General features: G+C 38.6%; 1 protein-coding gene and 1 long non-coding RNA gene across 4 annotated transcripts in view; one reads left to right on the top strand and one right to left on the bottom strand.

Annotated features, from left to right (window-relative positions):
• Positions 1–12,537, bottom strand: part of pde10a (phosphodiesterase 10A) — a 205,326-nt gene extending 192,789 nt beyond the window's left edge. For all 3 annotated transcript variants that reach the window (XM_067421735.1, XM_067421737.1, XM_067421739.1), the window contains exon 1: positions 12,191–12,537. In XM_067421735.1, the coding sequence (XP_067277836.1) occupies positions 12,191–12,428 (238 nt within the window). In that variant the 5' untranslated portion in view covers positions 12,429–12,537. The remainder of the gene's footprint in view (positions 1–12,190) is intronic.
• Positions 12,538–12,748: 211 nt separating this feature from the next.
• The window catches only part of LOC137045208 (uncharacterized), a 78,353-nt gene continuing 68,595 nt past the window's right edge, over positions 12,749–22,506 (top strand). The window contains exon 1 of the long non-coding RNA XR_010898715.1: positions 12,749–12,823. This is a non-coding gene — a long non-coding RNA (uncharacterized lncRNA). The remainder of the gene's footprint in view (positions 12,824–22,506) is intronic.

The following is a 22,506-nucleotide window of genomic DNA, read 5'->3' as shown; positions in this document are numbered from 1 at the left end:
TGGTTATTTCTTCATTGTCTTAATCTGTTAAAAGCCTTTCTAGGGACAGGTGTTGCGAATTAGCCCTGGCTAAAAACACTGTGATACACGCAACGGATTATTCTTTATGTAATAATCTTTGTCGACTTTGTATCTGTCCCTATTCAAATAAACAACAAATAAATACATGGCAGAATTTTTATTTTGTTCGGTTTATAGAAAGGTTTATTCCACCCCTCTCAAAACGATTACAATTTCATTCGGTTTGGGCATTTTTATTCCGATTGAGGTGTTTATATGGAGCATTTCCATTCGAATTGGATTTTTAAACCGATTACAGTGCTCCATGTAAACGCACCTACTGTTGGAAAAATCTTCAAGCCAGCAGCATTATCAAATGATATATTGTGATCAATATCAATATCAATCAATACGGAAAGAAAAATATTGTGATCATATTTTTGTAGCCATATCACCCAAACCTAGATGGAATTGCAGCTCTCGTCCTGTGGTTAGAAAATATATATTTATTTCTAATTTATTTATTTTTCTACTGTGTTGTTGGAAAGCAAAAAAGCCTAAGTGATGTTTGCTCGCTAACTTAAAGCCAAAGAAAATAAGAAAGGGCTTTTTGCCACATTGGCTTCATTAGACAAGTCTAGTCTGAGCATCACAGACAAAGGAGGGGGGCTTGCCTCGCCCATTTTAAAGAGCTGCTGTGCTTCTTCTGTACAGACTCTTCCAGAATATTGTGTCAGTGGTCTGGAAGGCAAAAAGCAGAGGCTGATTTCTTGGATTTCACCTCATTAACGAGAATTTTGTCACACCAATAAAGCCATTGAGAAAGCAGACCCGGACCCACACATGCCCGTTAAGGCTGAATGTCATGATTCTCATGATCAATCAGCCCAGAACACCTGACACAGTTTTCCCTAAACATTGCCTTTCCACGTCACTGTGATTCTCTAAAGACAATATGGAGGATGACACTCTCTCACATGTGACATCCATTGAGACCAGTGACCTGGAATTTCAGAGAGGCCGTTCTGAACCTGAATCATTGCCCTCATTAACTCCAAGAGCTGATTATGATGATAAATATGACACACGTCACTATCTCCTGGGCTCTCGTGAAGAGGAAAAAAAACAACTGAAAAAAAAAAAACCTAGCACGGATCTAGGCACTATATACTCCACACTGTGGTCTGCTGACGTCAGTGAGGGATGTCTAAAAGAGCTCGCTGTGCTGTAACATCAAAGCTCACACAATTACGGCTCCACACATTCTCTTTCTTCACACTTTTTCCAAATCGTGTGTGACATTAAACCAAGCATACGTAACACACCCCAAGCATACGTAACACATTATGCACTTTTTATGTTTTACAATCCTCTTAAGTATTAATTAAGCAGGTATAGTTTTGGACTGTATGACAGTCACAGAAACGCACACTTAGGGTGCTTTCACACCTACCTTGTTTGGTCCGGATTTTCGGACTTTTCAGTTTGGTTTTTGCAGGTGTGAATTGCAGGTGTGTCCAAAATTGCAGGTGTGAAACCTCACTCGGACCACAGTCCAGACCAAACAGACGAAATTTGGTCCGACAAAAAGAGGTAGTCTCAGTCCGGACCAAACTGAACAAAGGTTCGGTTCGTTTCTTGTGTGAAAGCATTTTCTGTATAGTTCGGACTTTCAGACCATTTACAGGAAGTTCTGGTGTAGGATTTGTGAAAAAAACACAGATTAAACTCACAGCACATGCAGTGATGGAGCGCGTAAAAGTGGCCTATAGTCTTCTCCTTTACTGTCAGCGCCGATAAAATGTTCAACAAGGACGTTCATTTGGTGAATTTGCCTCGAGTATAGTTGGTGCTGCAGATAGTAATGCCATAATATTAACAGTATTGGCAACGATATGCGTCTGTTTATTCATTCTTGTCAAAGTTACTCGCTGAATTGACAACACACTGACGTCAGACACATGTCCGCTATAACCAATCAATGTTAAGATGCAGCCCACATAGATGATGACGACAGGACGCAAGTGCATCATGTAAAGTTCTTTAGTGTGCTTACATAACTGCAATGTGAAAGCAAACCAAAACTAACCAAATGGATACAATGTATCAAAACACAAACTTTGGTTCGGACTTTGGTGCAGACTTTCAGGTGTGAAAACGCCCTTAGATTACGTAATTTTATGTTTATTAATAAAATAAATATTACTGATAAATTAAAAATACTGATGTGAAAACATATATAAAGAGCTGTATAAAGGTTTAAGAGCACTTCTATTTAGCATGTATCTAATATAATTGTATGTATGTATTTATTTAATTAATTTGATAATATTTTTAATAAGTTTACAAATTGTATTATCAGTATACACCCACACACTAAACTAGTGATGCACCCATGTATCAATTGGTATTGGTAGATAAAAGCAATAATTTACATTATCAAATCAGCATAAAAAAACAACATGATCGAACATAAAAAGGTGAGATAGAGGAAAGATAGAGTACAACTTACGAAATGTATCATGTTTCATCTTTCACTCAATCAGTGTTTTAACCACGGAAGGACGTCAATAAAAAAACTTGTGAACAATGTCACTTAACTTTGCCTTTACCTCAGGAAAGTTGTTTACTGTTCACAGTTCGATAATGAGCTATAATAATAATAAATACAAAAGTAGAGAGGAGGTTATTAACTGTTTATTATATATGAATAATTTTGCCACGAAGACAAGTGTTTATGAAAACTGCATAATGTGCAACTGAGTTGTATACAACTACTATTACAATTATCTGAAAATAAATAGCAGTTGATTAAAATAGTTTGGTCTCTGTTGTTAATTTTATCCTCAAATATTATGTACTGTACCAAATGATAGGGCTTCCTGTTATGTGGCATTAGTTGGGAGAATAGTTTTTTTTTCCTTAAAGGGTTAGTTCTCTCAAATTTAATTAACACTAAGGTCCAGAAATGCAGTAAAAACAAAAAATAGGTTTTTTTTGTGTGTTTTTGTTAAAATAGTCCATGTGACGCCAGTGGTTCAACCTTAAAGTTATGAAGTATTGAGAATAATGAAATATATATATATATATATATATAAATACACTATGTCAACAGCGTAAGAGTCTGGCCCAGGCTAGAGGAAATTGTTGAATGAAGTCATTATTATTATTTTTGTTTGTTTTTGGTGCACAAAAAGTATTATCGTCGCTTCATAACATTAAGGTTGAACCACTGGAGTTACATGGACTATTTTAAGAATGCCTTTACTATCTTTCTGGGCCTTGAAAGTGTCAATTCAGTAGCTGTGGATTTGAAATTTTGAAAATGTAAAATGTTGGCATTGGAAAAAAATTAAATTAGTTTTTTAAAGAAGTATCTTATACTCAGCAAGGCTGCATTTATATTTGTCAAAAGCAGTAATATTGTGAAATAATATTACAATATTTAATACATTTAAAATAATTTATTCTTTATTCCTCTGATGGAAAACATTTTTAGCATCATTACTACAATTTTTTTTTCTTTTCTTTTTTTAAATAGTAATTAATGTTGAAAACACTGCTTGATATTTTCTGTAATATAATCATGATATATATAAAGTTCAAAAGAACAGCATTTATCTGAAAAAAAAAAATGTTTTTAAACAATTTTACACTCTTTATGGTCAATTTAATGCATTAAAATCCCACTGCCCTCAAACTTTTGAAAGGTTTGTATGGCTGTATCAACCTTCAGTTTACACTGATCATTCTTATGATTCTTATTTCATTGTTTTGTGTGGTATGAGTGTGTCCATGTTCTTCATGTGCTCAGTGATTTCAGTACATAATACATCAGAGGCTTCAAAGGATGGATGCTAGCATAATCTCTGTTCTCTTAATAATTCTTTATCAACTCTTTTTTTCTCAGTTTGAAAAATAAAAGAAAAAACAGCTTGCATACTCACTACAAATCTTCAAGAGGAAGATTTTGAGGCTGTCAGCCCTCAGCACTGTACGTACTGCACAAAAGCATCCGTTTCAACCCCCACCTACGTCTGCAGCACCACTTTACACACGAGTGATGTCACTCTGCCTATCAGGGTCCTTTCTGCCTTTTAAAGGATATTTTGTGTATGAATAAGGGCTCTGAAGAAATAAGTTCTACGGCCTCCTGCGTCTTTCTAAAGCTGACTCACAAACCCCTGGAAAGTACATGCCATTCTCGTGGAAGTGTGCCATGTCCTGTGCTTAAAACACACTTGGGTCGCAGAGCAATCTCAGAATAATGCATTTATTCTGCAGTGGTGAACAGTCTAATTTGAATTCCTCATGAAATTACGCCAGTACAATAATTGCAAGGAAAATACACACAGATAATGACTGTCCTGTTAATGCCATTAAGTGTTTCTTCAAACAAGGGCACTTTTATGTTCCATGGGGTCAACTTGGAAACTTTTTACCATGTCTACTTTTCAAAATTTCTTTTCATATATAGATTTTATTATTTTACCCCACAGACCTAGACATTTCTATCTTAACATATAAAGAAATTAATTATTACATTGTGAAAGCTATGATAATCTAAACAAAAGGAGGGCTACTTATAAAGGATTGACTTAAATGTTTAAACAAACTGTCCCACATATGTGGCATCCTCATTCATGAAACAAGGCATGTTATGAGTAAAGAAAAATAAAAAATATTATGAGAAATCTCAAGCAAAATCAAGATGAACAGAATATATTTTTGTGCGTGTCATTTGTAAATTGTAATTTTGAAAAATGATGTAAAACATGAGAAAATATAATTAAACTGTATTTATGATACAGGGGTGTAAAAAAAGTATTTAGTCAGCCAACAACTGTGCAAGTTCTCCCACTAAAAAGATGAGAAGCCTGTAATTTTCATCATCGGTACACTTAAACTATGAGAGACAGAATAAGGGGAAAAAATCCAGAAAATCACATTGTCTGATTTTTAAAGAATTTGTTTGCAAATAATGGTGGAAAATAAGTATTTGGTCACCTACAAAAAAGCACGATTTCTGGCTCTCACAGACCTGTAACTTCTTTTTTAAGAGGCTCTTCTGTCCTCCACTCGTTACCTGTAATTAATGGCACCTGTTCAAACTCGTTCTCAGTATAAAAGACACCTGTCCACAACCTCAACCAGTCAGACTCCAAACTTCACTATGGCCAAGACCAAAGAGCTGTCAAAGGACACCAGAAACAAAATTGTAGACCTGCACCAGGCTGGGAAGACTGAATCTGCATTAGGTAAGCAGCTTGGTATAACTGTGGGAGCAATTATTAGAAAATTGAAGACATACAAGACCACTGATAATCTCCCTCGATCTGGGGCTCTACACAAGATCCCACCCTGTGGGGTCAAAATGATCACAAGAACAGTGAGCAAAAATCCCAGAACCACATGGAATGACCTAGTAAATGACCTGCTGGGACCAAAGTAACAAAGGCTACTATCAGTAACACACTACGCCACCAGGGACTCCAGTGCCAGACGTGTCCCCCTGCTTACATGTCCGGGCCTGTCTGAAGTTTACTAGAGAGCATTTGGATGATCCAGAAGAGGATTGGGAGAATGTCATGAAACATTGATGTGATGAAACCAAAATAGAACTTTTTCTAAAAACTCAACTTGTCATGTTTTGGAGGAGAAAAAATCATGTTTTGGGGCTGCTTTTCTGCAAAGGGACCAGGACAACTGATCCATGTAAAGGAAAGAATGAATGGGGCTATGTATTGTGAGATTTTGAGTAAAAACCTCCTCCCATCAACAAGGGCATTGAAGATGAAACATGGCCGGGTTTTTCAGCATGACAATGATCCCAACCACACCGCCCGGGCAACGAAGGAGTGGCTTCGAAATAAGCATTTCAAGGTCCTGGAGTTTCCAGATCTCAACCCCATAAAAATCTTTGGAGGTAGTTGAAAATCTGTGTTGCCCAGCGAAAGCCCTAAAACATTACTGCTCTAGAAGAGATCTGCATGTAGGAATGGACCAAACTACCAGCAAAAGTATAAAAAAAATCTTGTGGAGATTTACAGAAAACATTTGACCTCTGTCATTGCCAACAAAGGGTTTATAACAAAGTATTGAGATTAACTTTTGTTATTGACCACATACTTATTTTACACCATAACTTGCAAATAAATCAGAAAATGTTATTTTCTTACATTACTGTCTTACTGTCTCATCATAGTGTACCTATGATGAAAATTACAGGCCTCTCATCTTTTTAAGTGGGAGAACTTGCACAATTAGTGACTAAATACTTTTCCCCCCACTGTAAATGCTGATTATGAAATTAGCCTTAGCAAGAAAAAGGCCATTTTATTCCAAAAATGTTTTTTCATTACAGTCATATTCACCACTTGCTATTAAACAGAATACACACAAAACATAAAAATACATTGTGGTGAAAATGTTCATTAAATAAGTGAGAATGTAATAAATTGTTTTTAAAAGTTGTTAAAGATTCACAGGCAAAAACAATAATATTTGCCCATGGCCATGAAACATCAATTAAGCATGTTGCATTTCTTATTTATCATCCATAATAATCACAAAAGGTACTTCTTATTAACACATTGTGTTTTGTACTATGTTGTACTACTACTTGTTGGATTTGAATGTTCAGAGATTTGTGTTTAAAATCAGTTATATTAAATAGAATTTCAAGAATAGCAGGTGCAAGAAGCCTTAAATAATGAGTCTAAATATAGTACAAATGTACAGCAGGCCAATTAGTAAAATAAAGTTTCTAATGTGATTCAACATACAGGATGGCTACTGGTGTCAGAGGGCAAAAGATTATACCCTTCCTTAAGAATATAGGATTAAGATATTAGTTTTAGCCTTGCCTCAATATAGTCTGCACATATATTATCAAAAAATATACTCGTTTAAAAATAGAGAACAATAACAGAGCGAAATGTATATTAATATGGGGAAAGTTGGTTAGATTAATGTTTTAGTTTTTTGTACAAATTCACCAGTAAGACTAAAAAACATTTAATTTACACCAGATATGGCCATTTTAACTGATATTGTATAGGATATAATATAATACTGTTACTAATATTATTAAAATGGCCATTATTAAATTGACTTTTGAACTAAAAACATTCAGTATATTGTGGCTGAAAAGTTTCCTCTCCCTTAATAAGACAACTGAGCCTGTCTGTCTATCACAAGCTTTGACTGTATCTGACATTATACTGTTGTAAAGAAGAGAGAAGTGTGAGAGATTACTCGAGATTCATTATTTAATCTCTTGACAGCAAGTATAATTTCTGTTTAAAAAGATTATAGCAAAATCGAAATCTTTCCTTGACAGATGTCTTATTCTCTTCTATTTATTGACATAGGAGAGAGCAGAGATTGTAGTAACACATTTAGTTTGAGCTAGTGGAGGAAATATTCAATATATACTATTATTAAATATTAAAATTAAATTACTAGTTTTATATGTATTGCGGTAATCAAAATTATTCAATCAAAATAAGCCTCGTCACTATACCACACCATCTTTTCAATTTATAAATTTAACTTCAACATACATGTAACACATACCAGCTTAATGAAAAAGGAAACAAATACAGAAATGAGAAACCAAAAATCTAAATATAATGCACTTTCCTCACTTTTTACACTTATTCTTACACTTACTGTCACCTCAGGAGGATGGTTATGTTAATGATTTTTATACTGTACAAACTGTATTATTCAGGCCTGAGAAATATTAGAAAAATAAATGTTCCATGCTGGTGTGTGTGTGTGTGTGTGTGTGTGTGTGTGTGTGTGTGTGTGTGTGTGTGTGTGTGTGTGTGTGTGTGTGTGTGTGTGTGTGTGTGTGTGTGTGTGTGTGTGTGTGTGTGTGCGTGGTCCTGGTAAATCCATTGTTATGTGGACAAACAAAGATGGCAATATCCAAAATCCTTGTCCTTGTGGTGACATGTTTTGGTCCCCGTGAGGAAAACAGCTTAAGTGATATGTTTTTTATTTATTTATTTTTTTTATGTACAAATGCAGAACATTTTCTGTGATTGCTAGGTTAAGGAAGGGTTAGGGGATAGAAAATGTCATGTTAACTCTAGTATGACACTCAATACTTGAGTTGGGTGTTTTAGTAGTATTAATTATGCTACTATACTTATCTATATTGTATCCTATATAACAGATCATCGTATGACATGCACATATTTTTAACATTCACTATTCTTTCTTTTTTTTCTGTTGATATATACTTTGCTTTGCATGATAATAAGTGTGATGAATTATAAGCTTCAGTGCCTGAAAAGTGACTCAAACCTTTAATGCCATCTAGTGGTTAAAAGATTCAGCTACGCCTTAATTTTTTTCTTAGTAACAATAATATATTTGATAAATAATAACATTAACACACATTATTGCATTATACTATAAATGAGTAGTTTATCAGTTATCTAGCCTAAATCTAATCCTAAATCTAATTATTATTATTTTATTTTTTTACACTATGGAAGTCAATGGTGCCACAACAGTTTGGTACCCATATTGTTCAAAATATTTTCCTTTGTGTTAAGCAGCACACAGACATTTATACAGGTTTGAAACAACAATTTTCATGTTTGTGTGAACTATCCCCTGTAATTTGTGCTTTATAAGCCAATATCATATATGCATGTTAATAAGGAACTACTAATAGATCTGGACCCTAAAATAAAGTGTTATATTAAGACATAGAGTTATTGACATTGTTAATGGTTTGTTTGTGAGATCATGATGGACATGGAGCACCGTGTACAAGCCTGCACAGTTACCCAGATGCCACGCTCCACAGGCTAAAGGAAGTGCCCGCTTCCCCGTTCGCGCTAGCCAAGGGAAACTCGCATTCTGGCTCACACTCACAGAATGCAGCCAACAAACCTGCTGCTGGGTCACACAGTGTGTGTAAACAACATGACAGTGTTCCCCCAGTCACCTCGAGAGAGGCCTGACCTTCACATGGATTTCACATAGCAACACAGAGCCATGCTAGCAGCAAAGCTGTGCTTGTGTGTTTGCTTATTTTGGTGAAAGGATTTATATTAAAGAAGCTTATGGTGAATTTCGTATGATGCATGCAGCAAACAAACTTTTGATATGCTAAATGGATAAATATGGATCGAAAATGCCTATGTAGATACAATATGACCAAGACATATTGTGCAGTGCATGGGCTAACTATATGCTAATATGACGCATTATAAATGCAATATGTTTTCATGATACTATGAAAGACTCCAGTGTTTATAATTTATGCAAGCAATGCTAGAAATTTCATCTCTTATATAGTCACTTAAATGTCAGCTATATTATTGACCTGCCCTCGTTGAACATCAGCGTTTTCACCAGAGCAGCTGTACAGCCAGATTAAAATCTAAACACTGTGAAGCTGCTTTGAAACTATCGGAATTGTAAAAAGCGCTATAAATAAAGTTGACTTGACTTATATGCGCTATCTTGTAGCGGAGAGCAGGGCACAACCTAAAACTTTTTGGCTGTCTCAGTTTGTGTAAATCCACTCAGGGTTCAGACTATTTATTTTTTCCCATATTAATTGCACACGTCTAGTACAATTATGTGGTTTTGTTTCATTAATACAGTGTATACTTTTTTTTCTTGATTTCCCCCAAAAGAATCGAAGTGAAATGTGACAACATGCCCCATAGGTGGGGTACATTGTAACATGACCATAGACAGCTATCTGATCTAGTCGTAAAATATACAAGACAAACTAAAATATTTGGTATAAAAAATACAGTTATTAAACAAATTTGCGTAAGAATTTGTAAATTGTGCGCACGATTTAGCCTCTTGAATTTTTGCCTACATGTCATGTCTTTAGCATCCTTTAGTCCTAGCTCTTTCGAGCTTTATAATGCCAGTGAATGACTGATTTATGACTAATAAGGCGTTTGCGTAAGAAAAATTAAAAACTTTATAGAATAAATTAACTAACTTCCTGCAGACCGCCGTACGCATTGATTTACGGCGAAAAAGTTTCTCTTAACTTAACCCATGTGTAATTGTAAACCCTTCTATTCAGACCGGGACTCGAACCCGGGTCCGCCGGCATGAGACTCGGACACTCTAACAAGGAGGCTAAAGGCTGCAATTTCTAGCATCGGTCGCTAGAGCATCTCTTGAGGTCAGAGGAGTGAGGTTTACTTGCACAGCAACTACTGCTAGCTGGCCTCCGTTACATATATTGACGAACGTGGAAGCGCAGAGCATAGAACAAAACAAAACCCCATTCATGCATTATAAGTCTAAAACAAAAATGTTTAAGTGAAATGGCAGAGAATTTTGACATCATTGAAGAGGTGCATGCAGTGTCGCCGCTCCCACCACGCTTTGCGCATAGGGCACCAAGTGCTACGGGGGAGATACCCGGTAAATATCTGTCAGCACCCCCCCAACAAATACGTGAACGCAACACCCGTGGGCACCATCAAGACGGGCAGCGGCGGTACTGGGTGCATGAGTTTGTTGCCCAGAATGATCCCATTAGAGGCGTCAAATCTTGCAATGCTGCTTCATACATCTTATCAAAGGGTTACTCTTTTGCCGTAAGTTGACTTGTGTACGGCAGTCCATAAAGTTTTAAATATGGATATTTTTCTTAAATGTGCCACTTTGCTTCAGAAGGCCTTCATTAACCCCCCATAGCCCTGTGGAACAGTTATATGATGGATAGATGCACTTTTATTGACTTCATAAACGAGGCAACAATTCACTGCCATTATAAAGCTTGGAAAAAGCAATTTTCAATTTGTTTACTAAGGCAACTAGTAAATAAACTAAGTTTCGTCATCCTATTATGTTTGGAACGTTTTAAAGGAACTGTATGTAAGAAATGTATTTCAAATAATCATAAAATGGCCCTGATATGTCACTAGACATTAAGAAATCATGGTAATTTCAAATACTTCTAGCACTGACGACAGTAGTCCGGCCGGGATATTGTCATTTAAAAGTTGTTGTTGCAGCCCTCAACTGATGTTGATGTTAACATGTTGTGTTTTGGCCTGAAGCTCTGCCCTCCACCTACCTACCAATCCAAGTCAGTAGTGTTTCTGCATCCGGGTTGCCAGATCTGCTCTAGTTACTACAGCTGCAAATCTACAAACATTCCTGCTGATCCTGCAGCATATCTGGCAACCTCGAGTCAGGGGGGAGGGGGATAAGGGATGCACCTGCAGTACCAGTTTTGGCCACAATCTTACACACAGTTCCTTTAAACCAAATACAGCACCCCTCCACCTCCATGTCTATCTTTCTTTCAAAGTTATTTTCTTTCCCATTAGTTTGGCCATAAAATGCTCACTCAAATGTGTTAGTTCTCTGACATAATGTTGGAGCTGAAATAGATTTCAGCACAAAATCAAAACAGACCTAAACTTCCCAAATGTTGACAAACATTTTTGAATGCAGTACACATAGTTAATTTCTGCCAATTGTGCTTATTATTTTAATTGTAGTTTTCTACAATTTATTGTTCTCTTACTATAACTGGACAACTATATTACCGACGAGCAGTATTTTTTTTTTTTTTTTTTTTTTTGGAAAGTGAAGAGTTTTGGATTTCTCTTGTGAGTGGAAAACTTGTGATTTTTTTTTTTTTTTTTTTTTTTTTTTAAAGTCAGAGCATCTGTTTTTCTCTCACTCCATCACTCTGAGCCGGTTTCTCTGACTAGTGAAATGGAAATCATGGAGATGGAGCTGAGTAATTACCAAACACTATACAGATCAACTCCTGTTTGTTGCTCCGATCCAAGCTTTCAGTCTGTGCATTACTCCGTGACACAAAGTTATCTATCTATCTATCTATCTATCTATCTATCTATCTATCTATCTATCTATCTATCTATCTATCTATCTATCTATTCTGTGAGTTAATACAACAGAGGGTTACAGCCTATCAATTATTGCTGCCTACTAGATTTAAACCAAGTTACAGGAACATTTTCAGAGAATCTGACGTAAAATAAGAGGTTAAATTATAAAATGCCATCATGTTTTTGCTTGTGCATTCTTGGGGTCGACCCCGATCGTGACATTGGATTTGAAATAAACTGCATGTGTGCTGATGCCGTCAACATTTTTCTGGAATGACCCCACCATGAGAATCCAGTCTAAGTATGGAGGAATTAGCTCATACCTTGCTGAAGGGAATCCTCAGAGCCTGCGAGCTCCCCACCGCCGCCACCACCGTCGTCTGGAGTTTTGCGTTTCTTCGACATTGGCGGTCTAGTATGACGCGATCTCTGTTGTCTATTTGTTCTTGACTCAAAGGGGGTATACGAATGAGGACGATAAACACTCAATTGTCTGGACAAGCACATAAAATTAGCAGGATGTTGACAGTTGAAACCTTCATAAAAAAGCACGATCCCCATTCATTCAGGCATCCACAGTTTTCAATTCTCTCCACTACGAAACAAACGCAACGGGAGCAAAAGTTGGCATGGTGCGCGGGTGATGATGCTGGTAAGCATTGCGTGAATTTAAAAAAAAAAGAGAGAGAGAGAAAGAGAGGACAAAAACAAAAATATGTTAAGCTTAGGGCTTAAAGCATAAGAAACACGCACGGATTTGGATTCCCCCCCGACAAATGAGAGATGTTGCTACAAAAGTGATTTGCGCATCACGTGTGCCCGGGATTATACTGAAGCAGAAAAGTACGCATCCACGACATTTTGCAACTCAAATCGCTCTCGTCTCTTCGCAGAAGCACGAGCACCCACAATGTTGACCATGCTATTGTGATACACAGCAGTACTGACATTTTCAGGTACGTTAGATGTCTCAATAACACCGTGTCCACCTGTCAGTCAGCCGAGAACGCCTTACAGCCAGTGCACTTCTTGTAAACGAGCCGATTTGAAAAGTCACGTTGTCTGTTAGCCTACTCAAGTCAAACAAGAGCCATAAAGAGAGATGTTCTTTCTCTGGGTCCAGTTTAGCGCGCTAGTAGAGCTCCAATCGATACCATCAGATACTGCACGGACAGAACACAAAACTGTACCTTTGCTCTTAAACAGAAAGCATCTGTCCAGCGATGCATTAACGACGTTTGCCTTGTGTTGAGAACGCTCTTCTCAAAACTTCTTAGTCCGGTTGCTAGGAAACCACGTCGGATTCATGATTGTTGCGCTCTCTTAATTTTTAGTGACTTTAACTTTGCGCAGAGATAGTTTTCGTAGTTTTTTGAGCGTAAACACTCTGTGTTTGTTTGGTGGCACGAAACAGTTTAAGAATTCTGTATAAATAAAGGCTCCATCATCATCATCAGGGCTTAGCGTTTCCAGAGAGAGAATGACGTCAGTAGCCTCCTCCGCAAGTGGTTCCAGGGCTACAGTTTAGATTGACTCGAAAGATAATCTCGCGCATTTTACGCAGTAGCATTCGAAATGACCTGGTTGTCTGCAAGCCTCACGTGCTGGCTCCTAAGGGCAGATGGACTTTTTTCACGTTGAAAAGGAAAGAGCTAAAGAAAATTAAAGCAAAGAAAGTTTCAGTCAGTCACTTTGTTTGCAATAACACTGGAGAGCTTGAACATGTTTTAGGTGATGTGTTCATGAGGGATTGTTCTGTGTTAGCTTTCCCCCCAGTTACCCATATGTAGGCTTTTTCACCAAATGTTTAAAAATGTTTCACCAAGTGTTCATTAAAAAAAAAGAAAAAAAGTCAAGAACACGTTTACATGAAATTTCAAAACAGACATGCACACTACGAATTCACACACTGAATTAGCAGAAAACGGGACAATGGGCAAAATCGTGTGCTGAAAAAAAGTGCATAAAATAACAGCTAATGCTTTACCAGAACACATTATAAATTGCACGTAGTGGTTACTAATTATAAAGCCCAAAGTATAGACTACTTTGTTTTTATCACAGTCGAGCACATTGCAATAACTGTTTTATTATAAAAAGTATAATTGTTTTGACTCACACTAGACACACATAGGCGTTTAACATAGTTTTTGAGCAATCTCTTGCCGAGTTACAACCATAGGCTGTAAAAAATTTTGGAAAATTTTGGACACAATTTTGGACACAATTTTGGACGCAACTTCTGCTTCTTCTCAAGTGATTGAAGCATCCGGAGGTTCCAATATGGTGCTGACATCTTGTGCAGATTTGGGACAGAGTCTGCACCATAGATTGTAAAAAAAACATGTCGACGTAGTATCCGTGACGTCACCCATAGGATTCCGAAGAGCAGTTCTGAAGCATAAATTATAGACAAGCTGGCCATTGCCATCTCATCGCGCTTCACGCCCAGATAACAGAAAATGGCAGGACGTGGGTGGAGCTGAGGTAATGCAATGACTTTAGACAGCGGATAAATGGCTATCCACCTGTCACTCAAAGTAAACATGCCCTTAAGTATGCAAAACTTTAAGGCTTTATATAACGTAAACGAATGAGGTATAAAAAAAAAATCACCCTCCTCAGTTGTCATGAAGGGTAAAATTTGCCATATAGACCTATACCACAGTTTGTACCAGGCTGTAAATTGTTTTTTTTTTCTGCTGTAAAAATGGGAATTTTAACATGGGGCTCAATGAGATTCTGCTTCCTGGAGCCTGTCCCTAGTGGCTAGTCAAGGAATTGTAGTTTAAATTACTTCTGTACTTGCTTTAAAGAGTTAGTTCACCCAAAAATTTAAATTCTGTCATTAATTACTTACCCATATGTCGTTCAAAACCCGAAAGACCTCCGTTCATCTTCGGAACACAAATGAAGATATTTTTGTTGAAATCCGATGGCTCAGACAGCCCTTCCTTGACATCAATGTAATTTCCTCTCTCAAGACCCATAACAGGCACTTAAGACGTTAAAAGCCCCTCAATAATTTTATGAAGCGGAGAGAATAGATTTTGTGCGCAAAAAAAAAAAAAACGACTTGGGCCGATTTCAAAACAAAGATTCGAACCGTTATGCATCAGTGTATTGATTCATGATTCAGATCGCCAAAGTCACGTGTATTCAGCAGACTGGTGGTTTGACACGCGATCCTAATCATGAATCGATATGCTGATTCATAACGGTTCGAAACTTTGTTTTGAAATCGACCCATCACTATATAAGTTGTGATTTAGTTTTTTTGCGCATAAAAACTATTCTTGTTGATTCATAAAATTATTGTAGAACCTCTGTAGTGAGATGGACTTTGTAACGCCGTCTTTAGTGCCTTTATGGGTCTTGAGAGAGGAAATGACATTGGTGTCAATGAAGGGCTGTCTGAGCCATCAGATTTAAAAAAAAAATATCTTAATTTGTGTTCCGAAGATGAACAGAGGTCTTACGGGTGTCGGATGACATGAGTGTAAATAATTAATGACAGAATTTTCATTTTTGGGTGAATTAACCCTTTAACAGAAACTGGGGGAGGTTAGTGTTTCGTCTGCGCAGTAGAGAGCAGGAAATAGAGGCGCGATATCAAAAGCCTGCCCACACTCTCACAGATGCAGAACAATTCATTATATTGCTGTGAAATAAACCGTTATGGAAATGTCAAAATTAAAGTGATAGTTCACCTAAAAATGAAAATTTAATATTTATCTGCTTACCCCCAGGGCATCCAAGATGTATGTGTGTTTGTTTCATCTGTAGAACACAAATTAAGATTTTTAACTCCAACCGTTGCTCTGTACCAGTCATATAATGCATGTCGATGGGGTGTTTTTCTATGAGAGTCAAAAACATACACATACGAATCCATATTAAACTCTGCGGATCGTGACGATGCATTGATGTCTTAAGACACGAAACAATCTATATCTGTGAGAAACCGAATAGTATTTAGTAGTTATTTTTTTACCTCATAGCAGAAATCTAGTCATCTAGCCAGAGAAGGTCAAAACCCGGCGTGATTATAAAATCCTCATTAGTGTCTGCATGGATCAGTCAAAGGAGGCATCTATATACACATACTTATGATCGCTCCATCATTTTAACTTCTCCGGCGGAAGTAATGGCATTGGGAATTGTTACGGCCCATCACCAAGAAATAGCTCGTTATTGTTAGAAAACAATTAAAGGGAATGGACCGAACATATAAATAACCCACAGACACGAGATCACGGTTTAAGACGCCCAAGCGCCTACATCAACAAAAATAAGTGAATACAACATGTATCAACAAAACATTGCTCAACAAACAGAAATAAATAAACAATAGTAAGCTGGTAGCGCAGCTAAGGAAACAGACCCCTGCCTACACCTGTTCTTACCAGCAGTTCTTACCTGGCTCGCGATAAAAGAACAGGTGAGTCTTCCGGGCATCTGCTTCCCTCGCTATTCTAACTAAATAACAAAACGCGAACTATCAAACAAAAACCACTACCAGTTACCAAAATAAGAAAAGTAACAAATAACAATTAATACAAAACTATTCCAAAGACCAACATAAACACAACTAAGCTAGAATATAACAGAAAGGCGAAGCTCTCAAGGTGAAACGGGAGCGGCGTCGAGAGACGATGGGACGGAGATGGAGAGAGAATGAGACGCCCGCCATTGTCTCGACCGACGGCTTATATCCGGAATCCCGGATGAGGTCACGGAATTCCGTTAATAGGGAATTACCCCACACAAGGCCACCTAGAGGCTACAAACAAGAAAATTTACACAGAGCCCGTAACATAACACCCTCCCCCTTAAGTGAATAAATTGTAGGAATTAAAAAAGTATATGAAATAAACGATCTTACCTCATACAACTACAATTTATTCAGACACGTGATAAAGCGTCAGCAATGATGTTATCCTTACCACGAATGTGCCGAATGTCCACTTCAAAAGTCTGTAAAAACAAACTCCAACGCATCAACCGTTGGTTGTTATTTTTCATTCGACTCAAAAAAACGAGAGGGTTGTGATCTGTGTAGACAATTAAGGGATGTGAAACGGAACCAATATAAACATCGAAATGTTGAATAGCAAGGATCAGGGCGAGCGCTTCCTTTTCAATAGTGGAGTAACATCGCTGATGTTTATTAAATTTGCGCGAGAAATAGCAAACAGGATGTTCAACACCATCTTGATCTCGTTGAAGCAATACAGCTCCAGCACCTGTATCACTTGCATCAACAGCAAGACAAAACGGAGTGGAAAAATCAGGAGCAGACAAAACAGGGGAATTAATCAGAAGAGCTTTGACTCTTTCAAAACTCATCTGACACTCGTTAGACCATTGAAATGGTACTTTAGGGCTGAGTAAATCAGTCAAAGGCGAAGCAACCGCAGAAAAATTCTTGCAAAAATTTCTGTAGTACCCAACCATGCCTAAGAAACGACGAAGGTCGCGGCGCGTTTTGGGCACAGGAAAATTAGTAATGGCTTCAACCTTAGATTCGACCGGTCGAACTTGTCCCCCACCAACAATCTTACCTAAATAGGTTACGGTTGCTCGGCCGAATTCACATTTCGCCAAGTTAACCGTAAGGTTAGCACGAGATAGACGACTGAACAAGTTCTCAATTTGTTCTAGATGTTCAGACCAAGACGCGCTGTAAATAACCAGATCATCCAAATACGCTTCTACATTGCGCATGCCTTCGATGACACGATTGACTAACCTCTGAAAGGTTGCCGGGGCATTTCGCAATCCAAAAGCCATTACGGTGTAATGCAAAAAATAATCTGGTGTTACGAATGCACTTATTTCTTTTGCGCGCTCTGACAAAGGCACCTGCCAGTAACCCTTGAGCAGATCGATCTTCGTTACAAAAGCAGCATTTCCAACACGATCCACACAGTCCTCCATACGAGGTAATGGATAACTGTCTGGTTTCGTTACCGAATTAACGCGTCTAAAATCAGTACAAAAACGAAACGTACCGTCGGATTTTTTTACCAGCAAACAGGGTGAGCTCCAGGGACTAAAGCTTGGCTCTGCGATGTTATTTTCAAGCATGAAGGCCACCTCTTTCTGCAACTGGGTTCTCTTCTCAGGACTTACACGATACGCATGTTGTTTAATTGGTAACGAATTACCAACATCAATATCATGTTCGATCAAAGTAGTACGAGAAGGAACATCAGAAAATAAATTACCGTACGTCCGAATGATTTTAGTCATGTCATCTCGTTCAGCAGCAATTAAATGTGAGAGATACGAGTCAAGGTGCTGAATTATCTTAGAATTATTCAACCTTCCCGCCACCAGTTCTGTAGAAGGAAACTCAATGTCATCTTCTAGAGTAGATGGAACATCAGCAACAGAACACAATGGACGGGTCAAAGGTTCAGCACTGGACAGCGCATGCCCTTGGGTCACTGAAGAATCTGTGGATGCAACAATTAACACAGCCGACTTTCCAGACGAATCTGGAGGTCTCTCTATGTACGGCTTTAACATGTTAATGTGGCACAAACGAGACTTCTTCCTTCGATCAGATGTTGCAATCACATAGTCAAGCTCACTCACCTTCTCTTTCACATGGTAAGGACCAGAGTAGCGAGCTTGTAGGGCAGACCCAGGGGTTGGCATCAACACTAGCACCTTGTCACCAGGGACAAAACTACGACACTTAGCACTACGATCAAAACGTTCTTTCATTTGTCGTTGTGAAGTCTTCAAATTCTGTTTGGCCAACTCACATGCACGGTGCAATTTAAAACGAAACTCAGAGACATAATCAAGAATGTTAATTGGACTCACATCACTAGTCCAATGATCTTTGATCAGTTTCAACGGGCCACGGACAGTATGCCCGAACACCAGCTCAGCCGGACTAAAACCCAATGACTCCTGCACAACCTCCCTCACTGCAAACATAACCATAGGTACTCCCTCATCCCAGTCTTTTTGAAATTCCAGACAGAATGCACGCAGCATCGATTTCAAAGTCTGGTGGAATCTTTCGAGAGCTCCCTGGCTTTCTGGGTGGTAACAACTTGATGTGCAGTGTTTAATATGCAACTGATCCAGAGCTTGTTTAAAAACACGTGACATAAAATTCGTACCCTGATCTGACTGAATAGTACGTGGAAGACCAAATAATGAGAAAAACTTAATAAGAGACTTCACAATTACGGGTGCTGTAATTTTCCGCAGAGGAATTGCCTCTGGAAAACGTGTTGAAGTACACATGATGGTGAGCAAATACTGATTACCCGACTTTGTACGAGGCAAAGGACCGACACAATCCACCATCACCCGCTTAAACGGTTCACCAACAGCTGGAATTGGATGTAATGGGGCAGATGGAATTTTCTGGTTTGGTTTGCCAATCTTTTGACACACGTGACAACTTCGGCAATAATTTGCCACATCATTTTTCAAGCCCGGCCAGAAAAAATTTCGGAGTACACGATCGTAGGTTTTATTAACTCCTAAATGACCGGCAAAAGGAATATCGTGCGCTAGTCGCAAAATTTCTAAGCGATATGAGGAAGGAACTACCACCTGCTTGACGATTTGCCACTCATCATCAGCAGAGGCAGTTAACGGTCTCCATTTCCTCATAAGCACACCGTCTTCTACAAAGTATCCTTGAGATACATGTTCGAGTTGCTCATCTGGAACAACAAAATCGAAGAGGGATGACAGTTTATTATCATTCCTCTGCTCAACAATGAGCTGCTCGCGTGACAGAGACAATTCACCAAGCCCAATTAAATGTTCATCTCCTTTAGAAACGGCGATGCCTAAACCGTCAGTAGAGTGTGAACACTCAACGTCACGAAAATCAGAATTAGAGAGGAACGTATCGTTCAAATCAAAATCCCACTCACCTTCTGACTTGCCAAGTGTTTTATCTGTAAGTCTCTGTGTCATAGCGCGAGTAACAGCACACGATGGAAATACCTCAGGGTATTTCTGAGCCAACTCATCAGGAGAACAGCAAGGAAGAGGAACATCTGTTACCTCCGGGCTGGCAAAAACTTTTCCTCCCGCTAAGTCATTCCCTAAAATAAACGTGACATCTCGAACGGGAAGACATGGTCGTACACCAACAATAACACGGCCAACAACAAGGGAAGACTCGATTTCAATTTCGTGCAAAGGCACGTTCACAAAACCCATTTCAAAACCCTGCACCAAGACACTGGAGCCGATAGAGCTTTCACTAGATAAGGGCAATATTCCTTCCAGAATAAAACTCTGTGCAGCACCGGTATCACGAAGCATCCTGACAGATTTACGCGAGCTAACGTCACCTGCCAAAGACACAAATCCGTCCATTAAGAACGGCACATACCCCTGATCTTTACACATGTCAGCTTGAGAAGCCGACAACTCCAGTCCTTCTAACTGAGGCGAGGACGTCATCAATAAACCTACAGGTTTAGGGACATTTTTCTTTTTGAGCACAGCGCACTCAGAAATAATATGCCCACGTTTCCTGCAATAAAAACAGACAGGTGAGGACGAAGACTTCTCCGCCACTGTTTCAGCAGGCGGAGCGCGATCAGAGTTACGTTTAAACGATCTAAAACTGTTGCTAACAGATGGAGATTTCGGTGCTAAACTAAGCACGTTCTTATGTGTTAGCACATACTCATCCGCTAATGCAGCAGCAGCGTAACTTTTTAGAACTTTCTGCTCATTGATGTACGTGGCAACGCGTTCTGGTAGGCAGTTCTTAAATTCTTCTAAAAGAATCAGTTCGCGGAGCTCTTCAAAAGTTTTCACTTTCATCGATGAACACCAACGATCAAACAATGATTCCTTCTCACGAACGAATTCAACGTAAGTCTCGTCAGTTTTTCGATGATTGCGAAACTTCTGGCGATATGCCTCAGGGACTAATTCATAGACCCTAAGAACAGCTGCCTTGACGTGTTCGTATTCCAGAGACTCTTCGACTGACAAAGAAGAATAAGCTTCCTGAGCTTTACCCACAAAAACACACTGGAGTAACATGGGCCAAAATGTTTGCGGCCATTTCATGTTCGTGGCAACACGTTCAAAAAGAGCAAAAAACTTGTCTACCTCTTGTTCTCGGAAAGGAGGAACAATGCGAATGTTACGACTCACGTCAAAAACGGGAACATCTGTTACTCCCCTCTCACGAGCTTTTAACTCAAGTTCTTTAAGTCGACAAGCCTGTTCCATTTCAAGCTTTTTCAGCTCTAATTCATGTCTCTCACGCTCTCTTTGTCTCTCTCTCTCACGTTCCCATTCTTCTCTCTCTTTTAACAAAACTCTGTCGTGCTCTTCAGCTTGCAGTTCAAGTTTTTTAATCTGCAATGCAAGATCTCCTGAACTAACCTCAGCCAATTCAGGATTCTCTGTCAATTTTTCCTCTTCACCAAAGACGCCCTGATTATATAACGAATCAGTAAGCAAGAGTTGCAGTTCACGTTTAGACATAGTACTACGAAAACTGACCCCATAATGAGCAGCAATTTTCATAAGGTCTACTCTATTGATCTGAAACAACTCACTTCGCGTCGGATCCGCAATAAATTTCGTTAAATCAAACATGATATCGATTAACGTCTAATAGGATTAGAGAAAAAAAAAAATAAAGAGTACCACACGAGCCAAAACAAATCAAGTATCTGTGATTATGAAGTTACTAAGTAACGAATTCAAAGCGCGCAGACAGATCAACGATCAAACGAAGCTGCGCGAAAACAAAGCACTATCAGGATCTTTTAGATCTTTTCAGATCGTTCAGATCCTGGACGAGCCCCCAAATATGTTACGGCCCATCACCAAGAAATAGCTCGTTATTGTTAGAAAACAATTAAAGGGAATGGACCGAACATATAAATAACCCACAGACACGAGATCACGGTTTAAGACGCCCAAGCGCCTACATCAACAAAAATAAGTGAATACAACATGTATCAACAAAACATTGCTCAACAAACAGAAATAAATAAACAATAGTAAGCTGGTAGCGCAGCTAAGGAAACAGACCCCTGCCTACACCTGTTCTTACCAGCAGTTCTTACCTGGCTCGCGATAAAAGAACAGGTGAGTCTTCCGGGCATCTGCTTCCCTCGCTATTCTAACTAAATAACAAAACGTGAACTATCAAACAAAAACCACTACCAGTTACCAAAATAAGAAAAGTAACAAATAACAATTAATACAAAACTATTCCAAAGACCAACATAAACACAACTAAGCTAGAATATAACAGAAAGGCGAAGCTCTCAAGGTGAAACGGGAGCGGCGTCGAGAGACGATGGGACGGAGATGGAGAGAGAATGAGACGCCCGCCATTGTCTCGACCGACGGCTTATATCCGGAATCCCGGATGAGGTCACGGAATTCCGTTAATAGGGAATTACCCCACACAAGGCCACCTAGAGGCTACAAACAAGAAAATTTACACAGAGCCCGTAACATAACAGGAATACTAGATGAGATTCGTCTGATATGAGGTAAAAAAATACACAAAAACAAAATGTTTTGTGCAGACTCTGTTCCCGAGTCACTACTGTGCAGACCAAGCAGGAACCTCCCCAAGTTTCTGTTGAAGCCAGCACAGAAGTAATTTAAA

The sequence above is a fragment of the Pseudorasbora parva genome, chromosome 17, assembly GCF_024679245.1.
Source record: "Pseudorasbora parva isolate DD20220531a chromosome 17, ASM2467924v1, whole genome shotgun sequence".
NCBI classification, from domain to species: Eukaryota; Metazoa; Chordata; class Actinopteri; order Cypriniformes; family Gobionidae; genus Pseudorasbora; species Pseudorasbora parva.
Note: the sequence above shows the minus strand (reverse complement) of the source record. Positions and strands in the feature narration are given on the sequence as shown.